Genomic DNA, 16,665 nt, shown 5'->3' with positions numbered 1-16,665 from the left:
GATTTTGCTACACCATGTCATGTTTCCCTAAGGGAAGGCCTATCTCGATCATGTCTTGTTGGTTTTGAATTGTCATCAATACTTCTGTAACTTTACTTTTTTCTCAGTAGGGCTGTTGACCCTAAGCAAACCCATTTTCACTTCTGGGAAGAGATAGTCCATATTTGTCTGGCTTCTATCCTTTGACCTGACCAGCATGGGAGGCCCTATCAGGAGCTTGAGCTTCACTGGCATAGCTCTCAGGATCATTGAGGTGCACAAGCCACCACAATGTAACAAGGACAGGACCTTGTGGATTCTTCTTCTGTGGCTGACATATAAATATTTTTTTAAAACACAATCTATTGTTATGAAACGGAATCACCCGTCGTCGCCCGTCCCGAACGGCTCACACAAGTTCCGCCACGGAACCCAAAGAGGCGGAGAGAGGAGATACAGATAGATACTGCCACAACCCCAACAGCACAGAGATACAGAGGCACAACCCGAGATACAACCCAAAGAGGCAAGGCAACAACTGGCAACACTGGCTTATATTCAAACAACAGTTTATACGACAATTACAATTGCTACACATCAAATACATTTAAGGCAGACATTTAAAGGAAGACATGCACGTGACTACTCAATACATAATACAACAGATCAAAGCATAATACAACATCATGTAACAATTCAAGAGTACACGTCCCAAGACAACAAGTCCTTTACTCTTCTTCTTCACAATGTCCTTTATCGACCACATCGACAGAGTCCTTCTTTTTCTCTCTCTTTCTTTTCTTTTACAGTCTCTTTACCTCGTGACACATATCAATGCACAAACACATACCTCGATTCCTAATTGAATCTGCCAGTGTCCCATTCCTCTCAATACTGCTAATTCCTCTGAATACTGCTAATTCCCTTCTGTGCCACCAAGCTTTCTCGCATCCAACTTGCTCCTAAGAATTCCAACGCTTGCTCCTTAAATCCAAGGTCCGTCTGTCTTCTTCGAGGACCGGCCAGCGACCGCAAGATCCGTCTGTGTTCTTCGACGACCGCTCAACGACTGCCAAGACCTCCTTCGTCTCTGTCCTTCTTCCACTCCCTCATCTCCCTCTGTACCGCTCATACCCTCTCTAACTGCCCTGCTCCCTTCCTGCCTATCTCTATCCTCAATCTGTCCCTTACTGCTTATCCTTTCTATTTGCCCTCTGCTCTTACTCTATCGCTATCGCCTACTGTCCCTTACCCTCTCATGACAGCTCTACCATACTCTCTGCCTGTCCTTCTCTCTTACTGTCAATACCCTCTCCATCTGCTCTTAGATTCCCTTAATCTGTCCCTTTTCTCTTTCACTTCTCACTGACCCTCTTCTCAACCGCACGAGGTCACAGGTCCTTCCAAAACCCATCAGTCCTCCATTAGACAAAGAACCCGTCACATTTCACCAGACATCATGGTGCCATTATTCCTATGTGGGTCACCAGAAACACTACACTAATTAAACCCGAAATGCACTTAGCCAACCGTAACACTATAGTGTAATCAATAACATAACTGATATGTAGGTGATTGGTACTTCACTCGAGTCCCTTCACTGAGCTTATTACAGTTTTCTGTTTCAAATTAGTTCTTGTAATGTTTAGTGCTTGTTTGAATATTGCGTGTGTATTTTATTTGTTTATTATTCTATTGAATTGATTTTGATTTTACACTTCTTTCAGGCTATACGATTGACTGCCAGGAACATATTCCAGAACATGGTTATTATATATCAACATGCTACTATTGCCCATGGTAAGTCTAGTTAGAACTTATTTTTATTATGGGTAAGTTAGTGTTAGCCCCATCTCAGTTTCTTATAAGCATAGTTGCTGTTGCTGTTTCATACTATATCAGCCCTGATTGAACTGACTAATGATCAAAGTTGATCCAGCCATAACCATCCTACTTTTTATTTTTCAGGCATAATATATCTATAATTTCATTATTCAATGTGTCCTTCCTTTTTGTCAACAGCAGAGGGTGTTGTATCTGATATTTCTAACAGTTTAAGCCATCACATAGTCCAGTCTTATGAGATGTGTGCATTTGTGTGTGTGCGTGTGTGTGTATGTAGATGCATGTGTGTGTTTGTGTTCCCTTGTCTTGACATCACACATAGACTGAGCATCACAACCATATAAATGGTAGTGTTTGTTTGCAATCTTCTGTGACATGTCAGATCATGAGGAAATAGTAACTTACTTGGAAACAGGTGATGGTTGGCAACAGGAAGGGCATCCAACCACAGAAAACCTGCTCCAACAAATTCTGTCTAACCCATGCAAGCATGGTAAAGTTGGGTGATGGTTGTGGCCACATCATTAAAAAACTAACTAGAAATAGATACACTGTGAGAAAAAACCAACATTATTATTGTTTATAAGGCAAGTATAGAAGACAACTGCTAATATGTTTTGGCTTTATTTTCACCCCAGAGAATTATAACCTTCATGATACTTGCCCAAGTAGTGATGATATACTCACTTAGTAAATGGACAAGACTGCATACATTTATTGACACATGAAAACAGTGTTGTTTAGAAAGAAATTAAATGATTTTTCTTTCTCTGACTTGGTCTGGAAGAAAGGGCAATACCTATCACCCATTTATAAGACGTTCAAGAACAGTAGAAGGCAGGGAGGGAAAAAGGTATCCTGAAACTGGAGACCTGGCCTTAATGTTTGCAACAGAGAATTCTGCTAAAGGTGCCTAATAAAACAGTGAACTGCCTGATCTCTGACTTGTCATATATTTGAATTAGGAACTTCTCGACTTTAATTTTGTTCATTGTTTTTACTAATTTTTCTTCATTATTCTCCAAATTCGAGTGTCTAATGTCTATCAAATTTAGAAGACATAATGATTTCGAAAAGGTTGCTTTGGTATAATGGTAGAACATCTATCATGTTTACAGAAGATGTGGGCTTGAGTCCCACAGGCAGCCTTTGACTTTTTTTATTCAAGAAGTTTTTTAACACAATATTCTACATGCTTTTAACTATTTTAAATTCCACCATTAAAAAAAATGAATTATTTCATATCTCTTGAAGTTTCTAAAATAGATGAAAAATATTTGAAAGATTATTTTGGTACAATGGTAGAACATCTGTTTTGTTTATAGATGAGAATATGAGTCACATGACCAGCCTTTAGCATTTTCTATCCAAAAGGTTTTTTAACCCAATATCCTACTTTGAGATACACTGTTATGAATGCGATTTATTTCATATCTCTCAAAATTTCTAAATATCTTATGATGTGAATAATGAATTGTATTTATTCCTATCATTTCAGAGCCTGGAAGCAATATGGAGTTTGTGTCTGAGTTAACTGTCAGGCTGCTCCAAGATATCAGCTGGAGCAGTAAAGGAAAATATGGTGCTTTGTGCTGCCTAGTTAACCAGTTTGGTTCTAAAGCTATATTACAATTGGAACCTAATATAACTGATTCCATCTTGCAACAAATGAAAGAACATCAATTGGCATCGTATGTAAGTGTTTATCTTAACTCTATAACATTATTTATTCACTTTCTCTAATGTATGGGTTGGATTGTTCTTCAAATCCATGCACTGAATCTGGCCAATTAAGATTCTAAATTACTGGAAACCTGCTGTCATGATTGTTGTGATTTAATTCCATGTCCACATTGATTAAATATTCAAAGGTATTCTGGCATTGACAATTCTGTTTTTTCAGAGACATAGAACTCTATTACTTAATGCATTCTACTATAATTTTATTCTGATCTAGAATGCTCTACAAGAATATTAAATCAACACAGTACTTGACCGGTGCTTTATTATATTAACCTCAGAAGGATGAAAAACAGAGTTGAACTTGGCAGTATTTGAGTTCAGAACATAAAAGGCCAAATTAAACACTACAAACCTAGAATGATATTATCTGATGTGTCTTTTCCATAAGATGGTATGGTGTGATTTTAGTGAGATTTAGCTGCTGTTTTTAACATTTTGAATGACTATGTAGAGGTTACGTCATTGGCTTGAGCTTTGATTATTGTTTCATATTGTATTTGTAGGAGAGGCAATGTTATTTGCTTCATTTGATTTAGCTGAAAACTGATACCTTAACTTCTTTATGCTTAACTCTATCTGTTAGAAAATCATTTGTCTTTACAACATTTTCAACACCAACACTTCATGTAAAATAAGGAATTAGAGAGACCTGTAGGTATACTAACCTGATAGAAAAGTCTCCATCAAAATCATTGAACTGGCATTCCTATTTGCTTCGTTTTGGCACTGACATTTGCCTTTGCTTCATTGTAGAGGTGAAATAACAGTAAATAAGTATTAAATTCATAGTTTATGGAACATTAGTTTATATACACTGAAGGCATTTTGCTGGGTCTAACAGTAATAGGTTTGTCTAATCTTCATAAAATCTAGTTGAAAGGAATATGTAATGGGTTTTGTGAGAATGTTAGGATGAGGAGGAGGTTTGATGTATGAGAAGCTTGTTGTGTGGTGAGTTGGTAGAAAAAAAGGTGGCGGGCTGGCAGAAACATTAGCATGCCGAGCGAAATGCTTAGCAGTATTTCGTCTGCCGTTACGTTCTGAGTTCAAATTCCGCTGAGGTCGACTTTGCCTTTCATCCTTTCGGGGTCGATTAAATAAGTACCAGTTACGCACTGGGGGTCAATGTAATCGACTTAATCCCTTTGTCTGTCCTTGTTTGTCCCCTCTATATTTAGCCCCTTGTGGGCAATAAAGAAATAAGAGTTGGTAGAAATAATGGTTTACTAAACTAAATATATTATAATGTTTAGGCACAGGCATGGTTTGCTTCCCAATCACATGGTTTCAGTTTTAGTTCCATTGCATCATGGTACCTTTGGCAAGTGTTCTCTACTATAGCCCAAAGCTGCCACGCTGAACAAAATCTTGTGAGTGGATTTGGTGGACAGAAACTGAAAAAAGCCTGTTGTGTGAGTGTGTGTGTGTGTGCGTGCATGCATGTGTGTGTGTGTTTGTGTCTCCTTGTCTTGACATTGAATGATAGTTGTAAATGAGTGTCATTGTCATACATTCATTGTCATCCATTTCTGATATTCTACAAAAACATATCTGGTCATATTACCTTGCTTGGAAATAGGTGAGGGTTAGTGACAAGAAGATCATCCGAACATAGAAAATCTACCTCAATAAACTCCATCTGACCAGTGCAGGTATGGAAAATGGACATTAAAATGTTGATGATGTAGTTTCGTCTCACTATCTTTTGAATTCAAATCCTGCCAAGACTCAGTTTCATTCTTTGTATCTCAGAGAATTGAGGAGATAACACTGGGCTAAATTCAGTCCAACTGTTCTTCAAAAATTGACCTTGTGTGAAGGGAAGAAATCATTTTATGGAGTCAGTTATATAGTTGTCCAATTCTAAAAATACTGTGTTTAGTTTATGAAAGCAATTTCTCCAGACCCTTTTGGTAATTTAATTTCAAAATTATTTAATTCTTCTACATACAGGCAAGTGAACTCTATGAGAAACTTTTACAGAAACACCAGCAGGAACTCTGGGTTAATAAGTGTAAAGAATGTGGTTCCACTATGAAGAGTGTGAAGGACGGGAAGAATACATCTGGTGAATTGTGCTGCAGTCAGAGACAGGCTTGGTGCCACCAATGGATTCAACCTGTTGTTCATCTTCTTTGTACAGAATCAATTGAATCTAAGCTAAATATCCATATTACAGAAGTCAGTATAATATTTTATCATTTCATTTCTAAACTCTTCTCTTTCAAACATTCCATGAGATTAACACCACAATGGTTAGCTAATGCACTTATTGACATTTAAACTGTTTCACCATGAATTTCTGGTGGCTATTAGTAACTGTTTACTAACTTTTTTATCTGTTGACTGCCATGCCTTTTGGTCATTACTTGTATTTATTTCTGTATTCATCAACCACTCATTAACCATGATATCTGTTGGTCAGTGTATATATATGTTTGCTGGTATGTCCTTTTATGTTTGTTACCATAAATTTTTGCTGGGTTTAGTCAAAGAAAAAAAGGGTAATACCTGTAATATTGAAAGACCTCTGAGACTTGTGATAGAAAGAGAAGATTACCTTGATATCCTCAGTCTTGAGATCAAATCTGTTCGCTTGCAACTGAGGGGTCTCTTCTGAAGACATCCAAGAGCCAAATAATGTGGTTAAACTAGACAATAATTGAGTCTACTGCTCAAGGATAGTGCATTTGGCAGGCTACTACACAGTTTCTGTTTACCTGAAGCTTGGATTGAGGTTGTGGTTGAAGATACTTGTCCATAGTGCAGTTGGAGCAACATAGTTACATGAAACAAACTTCTTAATTTTAATGTTCTGCCTGTACCAAGTTTATTGATCTCTATGTCTGTTGGTTACTACATCTGTTGGTCACCATACATATGACTCATAATGTTTATTTGTAGTTGTACATATTAGACACTAATACTACTTCAGCAGCAGTATCAACATCAATGGTAACAATACAGTAAATTCTTAATTTCTATTGACAGTATTTATTACCAAAGTTATTGAAAAGCAGCAGGCATGTCTTGGAGTTTATGGTACAAGCAATATGGCCAACAAGGCAGCATGTTCAAGGTAAATACATTATTTTATAAAAAATAGTTCTTGGTTCCTAGTCAAGTACTGAGTACCTTCTTTTGTAGCAGGGTTTTTTTTATATAGAGCAATTAGCTATGCAACAATTCTGTTTTTAGCTCCATCCACCCATTTTCTCTGCCCACTTTTCCTGGGAGCATTGTTGGGTTAGAGTCTTCAGGCACCTCTTCCGTAGTGTCCTGTTAGAGGCAACCATCATTACACTTTCCTTTTCCAATTAACTGTTGTTCCCTCCTGGACTTACTTCAGGGTCCCAGGATACACATTCTTTGTACTACCACCCTATGCCTCCCAGAATAAGTTGGAGACTTATTGCTGGTTGTACTAGCAAGGTCCCCTCTACCTAAGAACATGTCCCTTGTTAACCTGCACAGCAGACAATGTGGTATGGTTATTTTTTGCACCCTTTTCATGTTCCACCTTTTGATGGTCTTATCTGCACCAGGCATCAAGCTGGTATTTGTTTTGGACCCACTATATCTTTAAACAATTTTTCCTATATTTTCACTAAGAAGATGGATTATTTGAGGAATTGTTTGGCTATCCTTCCTAACTCTGACCATTTTATTCACTCAGTGTAGTTTGATTAAAGTCATGTGATAGTTGTTGAGTAATTAATTTTACAGCTATTGTATCAGAGGAGTTGTTTTTACAGGTGGGTGGCTTTCCTCCTGTTAATTACTTCATGGTGGAGTCAAGCAAAAAATAGAGCAAGCAGACTTCTAAGTCACTGACAGCTTTGACTGTTCCTCTATCAACCTTCATAGGGTCTCTGTCAGTCAAAGTTGACTATGTATCTGCTATGTATGCACCTGCCTGAGCAAAGTAGGTTTTTTAAGAAAAACTTGCAGTTGCCTATATATGCAGCTCTCCCTTGTCTACACTCCTGATGTTGATGTTTATCCCAGGGTAAGACTGCTAACTTCGATTAATACAGCTTGGCACCTGTGTCACTGCAGATATTGCCTTGAGAATGCAAATAGCCAGGAGATATACTGCAAAGTATCTCACCCAAATCTCTAACAGTTCTGCCAATCTATTACCCTGGATTTGTAATTCTCTTTTGACCCTGAAAAGACCAAATGTAAAGTTTATCTCAGCAGGATTTGAACTCAGGTTACTGTGAATCAGAATAAGTTCTGTGAAGCATTCTATCCAACACTTTAATGACTCTGCCAATTGGCCTCTACCAACCATTTCTATTTGTAAACTCCGGAAATCCACTATATGTAGGTAAAATCATCTGTCAGCCAGGTGATCACTTTGGCATGCGCCTACTTGAGACTCACAAATAACACTCCAAGTACCCCTAATTTGAGGCTAGACATTTTAATTTATCAAGCTTCTCTGAAGACCATCTCTCAGTTCATAGTCATTGTACACCCAAAGACAGCGATGAAAATAACTTGTTTCTCTGCAGATATTAATGAATTCCTTCTATTGTCCTGCTTGACTACTTTAACATGTTTGCAGTTGGGCAACTTTTATTATACAATTTTTTTCTCTTCTCCTAACTTTAACTTGCTCTTTGGACAATTTTTAAAACTTCTTACCACCCTCTCTTTCTCAATTGCCAGCATTTTTATTTGCATTTTACAGATAACACATTTAAACAGTTTACAAATCTTGGAGCTTTGCTGACGTGCTTACGGAGAGCCAAATCTATTGGAGTTTTATATCAGCTTCCTAAATCAACTGATGTCAGAGACAACGAAAACTGGAATGGAGTTGTTCCATTTTCTGTTTTGAATATTGCTCTTAATCATTTAAATAATCAGGTATTTCTATTAAGCATTTTTGGTATTGATGATAGCAGATTTTGTTTTATATTTTTGTTATTCTCTAGCATTAATTTTCAAGGGAAACTTTTTCTGGACATATTATTTTCATAGATTGTCAAATGTTTATAGCTCGGTCCAAGGTACTAATACTACTTACTGTATCTAATAATTTGCCTATTTTTCTTTTCCTTATATTTTTTTAGTCCCGGGAAGAGAGACAGTACCCATAGCTTTCCCAGACAGTCCTAGCAGGAGTGGGAAGGTGTATAGGGACAGTTGATAGTCATTATAAAATTATATATAGATGGAGGAAAAACAGTGAAGGAGGGACTGAAGAAGACAGTCCTGATGAGGTAGGATTGGGAAGAGTGCTTATTATAGAGTTTAAGAGGGGAGAAAGAGTAATGGTGGTGGGAGGTAGAGAGACGAATGTGATATTTGTTTGGTGAACAATGTATATAGTGAGCAAGTTCAGAGGAGCAGCTATGGCGAAATAGTGAGTGGAAACAGTGAAGCATATTAATGGGTAAATAGAGATTGTTATTGTTATTACCTATTTCTTTACTACCCACAAGGGGCTAAACACAGAGGGGACAAACAAAGACAGTCACACAAATTGAGTCAATTATATCAACCCCAGTGCGTAACTGGTACTTATTTAATCAACCCCAAAAGGATGAAAGGCAAAGTCAACCTCGATGGAATTTGATCTCAGAACGTAGCGGCAGACGAACTACAGCTAAGCATTTCGCCCGGCGTGCTAACGTCTCTGCCAGCTTGTCGCTGTTATTGTTATTACCTTCAGGTTAGCCCCGATCAAACAGACCTATAATGAAAGGCTCTCCAGCTATGCTCATTTTGTCTTCATTTTGAAGCATAGTTTCATTAGGGTTACATTAGCAAGTGACCTTTTATTTAACCTTTTAGTTAATGTATTTCTGTTGAAATACATAACTTTGTTTCAACTAGTTTTGAAAATAGTGGAGGATTTAGTTAACTGTCATTATTAAGCTGGTGTTTGGAACATAAATCAATATGAAATTTGATACAAGATTTTAATATAGATCACTTTAAAACAGAAAGATTGTATTAAAGAACTAGGAGCAATCTCAGGCAGGTTGGTATCAAAAAGAGTTACAATGCTGATATAATTTGAGGGAGATTTGGCTGCTATATACAGCAGGTTGAATAAATACATACAGGTTCAATCAGGTAGATAGCTTTCTTTTAAATATGGCTAAGACTGTGAGTGCTAGAGTGAGGAACTCATGTTAAGTCACCAATGGAATACTGCTCCTGTACCTGAGATGTTCCTGTTTCTACACGTACAGATATCCTAGATGTAGACTGCATCCAAAAACAACCTCTGTCCTACAGATGTGCTGTCTCCTCACTGCCATTTTTACTGCTACTACAATGGCTTCTTCTCAGAGTTGGCAGCTATCATGTCATCTCCTTTCAGACACATGATTTAATATTTCAAGCATGCTTTTACTGCAGCAACCTTTACATACCTACCTTATTCTAACCAGAATACTATGAGTACTTTGCTTTTGGTCAAATCACCATTAACATGTTACATGCAATGCACAACATGAAAAATGAAGAGTTAATTGTTAACTGATGTTCTATTCCTTAATTGACAGTCAATTAAGGAATAGAACATCGGTTAACAATTAACTCTGTCATACTTCAGATTTGTTACTCTTTCCTATCATTTTTCTTGTAGATTCGTCTAGATGCCTATGCACTGTTGTGTGAGAACATCAAAATGACTGAACCTTTAACTCAAAAAGAGCTTTCTCTGTTGTTCAGTTTTATAAGACACAACATCAATAACCAAATCCCTGCTTTTCGCCAAGAACTGATTTCACATTCCAAGAAGGTGACATTTTTATATATTGTGAAATCTTATTTATTTTCAAAATGTATATTTTTTTGTTTCTTTTTATGTCTTTTTTTATATCATCTTTTTTACTTAAAAGTCCTTTTGTTTATCTTTGTGTGGAAAAAAATTCATAATTTTCTGACTGAACTTTTATACTGAAGAATAAATCTAATTAATCCGTAGTGTGTTTGTATGTGTTTGCACATGCATGTATTAGGTCATCAAGTATGAAATTTGTAGTAAGGTATATGGTAAACTTTGACAGCTGCTCATATTGTGCCATTATTATATTTTGACAATCTTTATTTTTTTGTTAGAAAGCTGATGCATCTATTTCTTTATTCTATTGCACTTTATAAAGTATTTATAAATCGTTTTTTGCTGTTTTTGTTTAGAGATAGATAAGTCAGAAATTCATACAGTTTTGAAATATGAGTTCTTTCTTGGAAATATAGCATCACAAACAGCGTGAAATATTAATGGAGTATTTCATTTTAATGTTATTACACAGTAGACATTAGCAAATTGGTTTGCAAAATTTCGTTCCGGTAACTTTGACCTCACAAATGAACAAAATGGTCAACCAGAAACAAAGGTGGATAATGATGAACTCAAAGCCACTGTCAAGTCAGATCCATCTAAAAGTGCCCATGAATTATTGCTGTTGTTTGGTGTTAGCAAGCAAACAGTATTGACTCACCTAGTTCAAATCAGTAAAGTGAAAAAGTTGGATAAGTGGGTTCCACATGAACTCAACGAAAATCAGAATCAGCAACGTTTTGAAGCCTGCATTATGCTACTTTCTTGTCACAAAAATGAATCATTTTTGAATTGAATTGTAACTTGATGAGGAATGGATCCAATACAACACCAGACCACACATTGCAAAAATGACATTGGCAAAACTATAGGAGTTGGAATTGGAAGTTCTCCATCATCCACCATACTTACTTAATCTTGCTCCCACTGACTACTACTTCTAGAATTTGGATAACTTTTTGATAGGAAAAAAATTTAATTCCGATGATGCTGTAAAATAGGCCTTCCAAGATTTTATTGACTGTAGATTGCCAGGCTTTTACAGTTCCAGGCTGGATAAGCTACCGCTGGAATGGCAAAAGTGTATTGACAATATGGGTGCATACTTTGATGAATAAAACTGTTCTTTGTATTTATAAAACATCAAACTTTTTTCTTTGCTACAAATTTCATATTTGACGACCTAATAATAAAGAGAGAGTTAGGCAGACAGATGAAAAGAGGGTAGAAAAGGGCCAACTAGCTAACATACCAGAGAATTAGCTGGATTTTCAATCCTGTAGTTTTCTCTTGGGGAAATATTACTTTGTCTGGAAATGAGTGAGAGTTGGCTACAGGAAGAGTATCAAGTCACAGAAAGTCTACCTCAACAAATTCAATCTAACCCATGCTAGCATGGAAAAAATGGATGTTAAAATTGTGATGATGATGATGGCAATGGTGGTGCAAACTTCTAAAAGCAAAGACAAAGATAAAAAATTTTCCAAAAGATAAATAATTTTGTTGCTCATCTTATAAAGTGTTGTAAATATACCCTTTAAAGATAAGGTGAACCACTTTGAAAGTTATAACCCAAGTTTTCTTTTCTTATTTATTTTACAGTTGTTTGTCCGCATGAAGGAAAGCAGCAGAGTTCTTAAGAAAGAACAAATTAAAGCCAATGACTCAAAGACTTATGAAACCCAACATGGCCACTGCAGTTATTCAGATTATGTGGTAAGTTTCTCTCTTGGCGACATCAAGTTTCACCACTATACACCCATTGGTACATTTTTTCTTGTTGTTACATAATGTAGCAACCCAAAAGTATGTTTAATTTACACTGTGTTAAAGTGAAAAATTATTAGGCTTTGTATGGAGATATTTAGTGGATGGAAACTGAAAGAAGTCCATCATATATATATATTTATATATATATGCGCACACACACACATACACAGATATATACATATACATTTATATACATACACACATACATCTACATGTATACAGTGTGTGATGAGTAAATCGTTGCCATTCTATATTTTAATTTCACGCATGCGCATTGTTTAGTTTTGATTTTGTCGGTTACACATTATAGTAGGGTCAGTTGGGCACTTTCTGTGAGAAAAACAGCACCATGACACAATTTAATCTGCCAGAAATTTGGAAATGACATGCCGTACTGATTGGCATTTGTACCAGAAGCTTCAATATGAACTTTCCAGAGTGTTTGGTGTCAATCTGAGGACATGTACCAAGAATGATCAAAATCAGACCTCCAGTCAACATCATGGTGTCTGGAGTGATCACTATTGATGGTGATGTTATGCCTTTGTAGTGACGTCATTTTCCAGTGTGCGCACACGCAACGTCATTCTTCAGTGTGCGTGTGCGGAACGTCATTCTTCAGTGTGCGTGTGCAGGGCTGGAACCTTCTGGAAAGGCCTAAGAAAGTTCCCTCATGCACATGCGCAAGAGACTGGGGAAGAAAATTCTATCGCGTTCCTTGTTAGCATCGTTGACTTGAGACATGGCTATTGAAGAGAAAGGACGTGTTAAACGTGTGATCAGCCTATTCTCCTGTCCCAGACGCTTAGGATTTGACCTGCTCTTGTTGCTGAATTTGTTGTAAGAATCTTACGAATGTTAAAGTTCAGCCTTGCTATATCGAACCAAGTGGATACCAATATACCAACATACTTCTTTTGTAAATAAGAAAATAAAGAGTTATATATATTTTTAAGGTTGCGTTCTTGTTCCTGACTGGTAGTTTCTGGAAATTAAAGAAAGGAAATTGGTTGCACCCAAACAGTGTAAAGAATTAACCAGTTCCATTACACCTCCATTCATCTTCCCACACGTCCTCAGACTCAGCATGGAGGCCTACATCAAGTGCCTGGAGGAGGTAGTGCTGCCCTGGGGCAAGAGGATGGCTGCTGGAAGACCTTATGTTTGGCAACAGGACTCTGTGCCATGCCACACCAGCAAGAGAATCCAGTCATGGCTGTCAGATAATTTCTGTGATCACATCACTCTTAACATCTGGCTACCTAACTCCCCAGACTGCAACCCACTTGATGTGTGGGTTGCAGTTGAGCCAGTAACCAACAATACTCCATGTAACACCAAAAATGAACTGAAGGCAAGGATTATGGCAGCATTCACCAACTTAAACAAGGAGATCATCCAGAAGAGTTGCAGGAGATTCCAAAGTCTTCTGGCGGCCATGGTTGAAGCCAATGACGATTTTATTGAATAAATTTACTGTTTAGTATTTCAGTATATTTTTATGTAATTTTGGTAAATATATCTGTTAAAATGAGATGTCAGTGTTATTTTCATCTTTGCGTAATTTAGACGACAGTCTATTTACCACATTCTGTATACACACACACAAATATATATATCCATATATATACACACATATATATACATACATGTGTGTGTGTGTGTTACTGTCTCTTTGCTTTGACATCATGTGGTTGTCATAAACAAGTGTCACCATTATGCAGGTGGTGAACTTCCTGCTCATGGGAAATATTACCTTACTTGGTAACAGGTGAGGGTTAGCAACAAGAAGGGCATTTGGCTGTAGAAAATCTACCTTAACAAATTCTGTGCAATTCATGTGAGCATAGAAAAGGGAACATTGAAATTTTTGTTGACAAAAGTAAGAGACGTTTTGGAGTTGTTTCTTTTATCTTTCTACACTAGGATTCATCACCAAAGCTAATGATCTTTCTCTTGATTACAGTTGTAATTTTAATTCAAATGTTTGTTCCCTCCCCAGCTATCTATGTGTGTGTGTGTGTGTGCATGTATATATAATTTTTTGTAACATTTCAAGGAAAAGCTTTGTAAAAGTCTTGTCATATCTTTTTAATGTGAAAATCAGTGGTTAACAAAAAAAAGTGAACATCTGTCCCCTAAGATACTTTCTTCAAAATTTCATTTATCCAAACATTTTAACTTTTTCTATTCATAGATATTTTTGTCTGATTTGATGGCTATGCTTTTGGATAAGATCTTTCCATCAACTCCCTTCACTTGTCGAACCACTGCTCTTAGCATCATCGCACTCATTGTGGATATTTTCAAACCAGAAGCTCTTGACAGTAAGTGTCTTTTAAAACCTGATCATCTTGTCCTCACTATCATTTTTAAAACCTGATCATCTCATCCTCACTATCATTTTTTATTTTATCCCCAGCTGATATAGTTTAGATGGAAGTAGCTTGCATTTAATTGCAATTAGTACACTACTCACACGTTTCTATTCACAGTAGACCAATCCTGTTCATCCCCATCATCAGCCGCTGTTAGCATTGGCAGCAACAGACCATGATATTGTCACCATTATCAACAACTACACAACTCACTATGATTTTCATTAATACCATCCCATCTTCATCTCCACCACCACCATTATCACTATTTACCCTTTAAATTTTTAACAATTGCTTTCAATCTTTCAGATAACAAGACCGGTAGTATGTTTCCGCTGTCCACAGTAACAGAGTCAAGACAATTGACTTTGTTACAGTGTCTCACTGATACTTTTGAAGAGAATAAAACCACCGCTTTCAAAATATTCATAGCTTTGCCGAAACCATTTTTTCTGAAGGTAGGTTAGATTAAAAGAGTTTTTTTATATTTTATGTCCTATTTAAAAGTGGAGGGCTCTGCTCAAGAACATTTTGCAGAGCCTGGGTGACTAGTGAGGGGAAGTAAAGTAAAAGCTTAACTCATGGATATTAAAAGCACTCAAGGCTAGGTAGTGGTTTTAAACTGGAGGATAGATTAGCATTACCACCCATGATTATTCTGTTAATCAAAAGACGAATAAAAGAATTACATAAGTTATTCCTTGAAGGAAATGTAAACTGTAGACATTAAATGAAAATGACCTGTGTGGTTAAGGAGTTTACTTTGCAACCACATTTTTTCAGCTTCACTTCCACTGAACGACATCTTGGCTGAATATCTTGTACTATTGCCCAGGGTTAACAAATCCTTGTGAGGGAATTTGGTAGACATAAATTGAAAATAAAAGCCTGCTTTGGCTGCGTATGTACTTGTCTTGACATCATATGCTAGTTTTGAGGACATAAACAAACCAACACCGGTTGTCAAGCAATAGGTAGGGTTCACAAACACATAGATACACACACATAGGCATGGTTGTGTGGTAAGAAGCTTGCTTCCCAACCACATTATTCTACCTTCAATCCCACTGCGTGGCACCTAGGGCAAATGTCTTCTACCCTCAGGCTGACCAAAGCCTGGTGAGTGGATTTGGTGGACAGAAACTGAAAGAAGCTCATTGTATGTATGTATGTGTGTGTGTCTTTGTGACTGTGTTTGTACCCCCACCGCCATCACTGCTTAGCAACCAGAGTTGGTGTGTTTGTGTTCCTGTAACTTAGCAGTTCAGCAAAGAGTCCGATAGAATAAGTACTAGGCTTTAAAAAAAATAAGTCCTGGGGTCGATTCATTTTACTAGATCCTTCAAGGTGGTGCTCCAGCATGGCTGCAGTCAAACGACTGAAACAGGTAAAGGAATAAAAGAATATAATAGGCTTTGATAATATTTTTGCCTCCTAAATTCACTCATAGAGCATTGGTTAACCTGGGGCTATAGGCTGTAGTAGACGTCACTTGCCTAAGGTGCTACTGTGTAGTGGGACTCAACCTGAAACAAGCTTCTTAACCAAACAACTATGCTTGTGTCTGTCTTCAAAACAATTCTTTTTTCCATCTTTGTCTTAATTCTTTTTCATTTTTTTCTTTCCCACTCCAGAATATCTCATATCAGAAAGAACTGCTTTCCATAGCCATGACTCTTTGTACCAGCACTAAACCTCAGGATTGTTCAACTGCAGCCTACCTCTTGCATCTTCTGCTCTGCCAAGAGAGCATAGGTCCAGTACTTGATGATTATCAACTCCAGTTGTTAACTACGATGTCAGCTGAAATGGATCAGCTGGAACAAGTGATCTTTAACAATAAATTTAAAACGAAAAACTATCTCCGTATTGTTTGGTTACTTATTGTATTACTTAAGGACCAAATACAAGTTGCCCATGATTCTTTAGTGCATGCAGCTGCTAGCCGCCCTTTGTATCCCACAATTCATTGCATACGTTACATCCTTACCAGTTTGGATCAAAGGTAAGAAGCTTGTTATTTGTTATTCTATTATAAATTGTTTGTCCATATACAGCATTGCATTAGATATTATGTGACTAACCTTTGTAGGGAATTTCATGTGAGGATATGTAATGTTAATTTAGGAGGAAGGCAAGTAT

At 37.0% G+C, this 16,665-nt stretch overlaps 1 protein-coding gene across 1 annotated transcript in view; it reads left to right on the top strand.

Moving 5' to 3' along the window:
• Positions 1 to 16,665, top strand: part of LOC115232342 (thyroid adenoma-associated protein homolog) — an 89,394-nt gene that overhangs the window by 25,471 nt on the left and 47,258 nt on the right. Inside the window, exons 12-21 of the mRNA XM_029802177.2 lie at positions 1,707 to 1,779; positions 3,323 to 3,519; positions 5,521 to 5,748; positions 6,559 to 6,646; positions 8,267 to 8,445; positions 10,178 to 10,333; positions 11,978 to 12,091; positions 14,343 to 14,472; positions 14,833 to 14,981; positions 16,158 to 16,528. Of these exons, the coding sequence (XP_029658037.1) occupies positions 1,707 to 1,779; positions 3,323 to 3,519; positions 5,521 to 5,748; positions 6,559 to 6,646; positions 8,267 to 8,445; positions 10,178 to 10,333; positions 11,978 to 12,091; positions 14,343 to 14,472; positions 14,833 to 14,981; positions 16,158 to 16,528 (1,685 nt within the window). The remainder of the gene's footprint in view (positions 1 to 1,706; positions 1,780 to 3,322; positions 3,520 to 5,520; positions 5,749 to 6,558; positions 6,647 to 8,266; positions 8,446 to 10,177; positions 10,334 to 11,977; positions 12,092 to 14,342; positions 14,473 to 14,832; positions 14,982 to 16,157; positions 16,529 to 16,665) is intronic.

This window comes from Octopus sinensis, linkage group LG2 (assembly GCF_006345805.1).
Source record: "Octopus sinensis linkage group LG2, ASM634580v1, whole genome shotgun sequence".
NCBI classification, from domain to species: domain Eukaryota; kingdom Metazoa; phylum Mollusca; class Cephalopoda; order Octopoda; family Octopodidae; genus Octopus; species Octopus sinensis.
The sequence above is the reverse complement of the archived record's forward strand: the minus strand, read 5'-3'. Positions and strand labels throughout refer to the sequence as shown.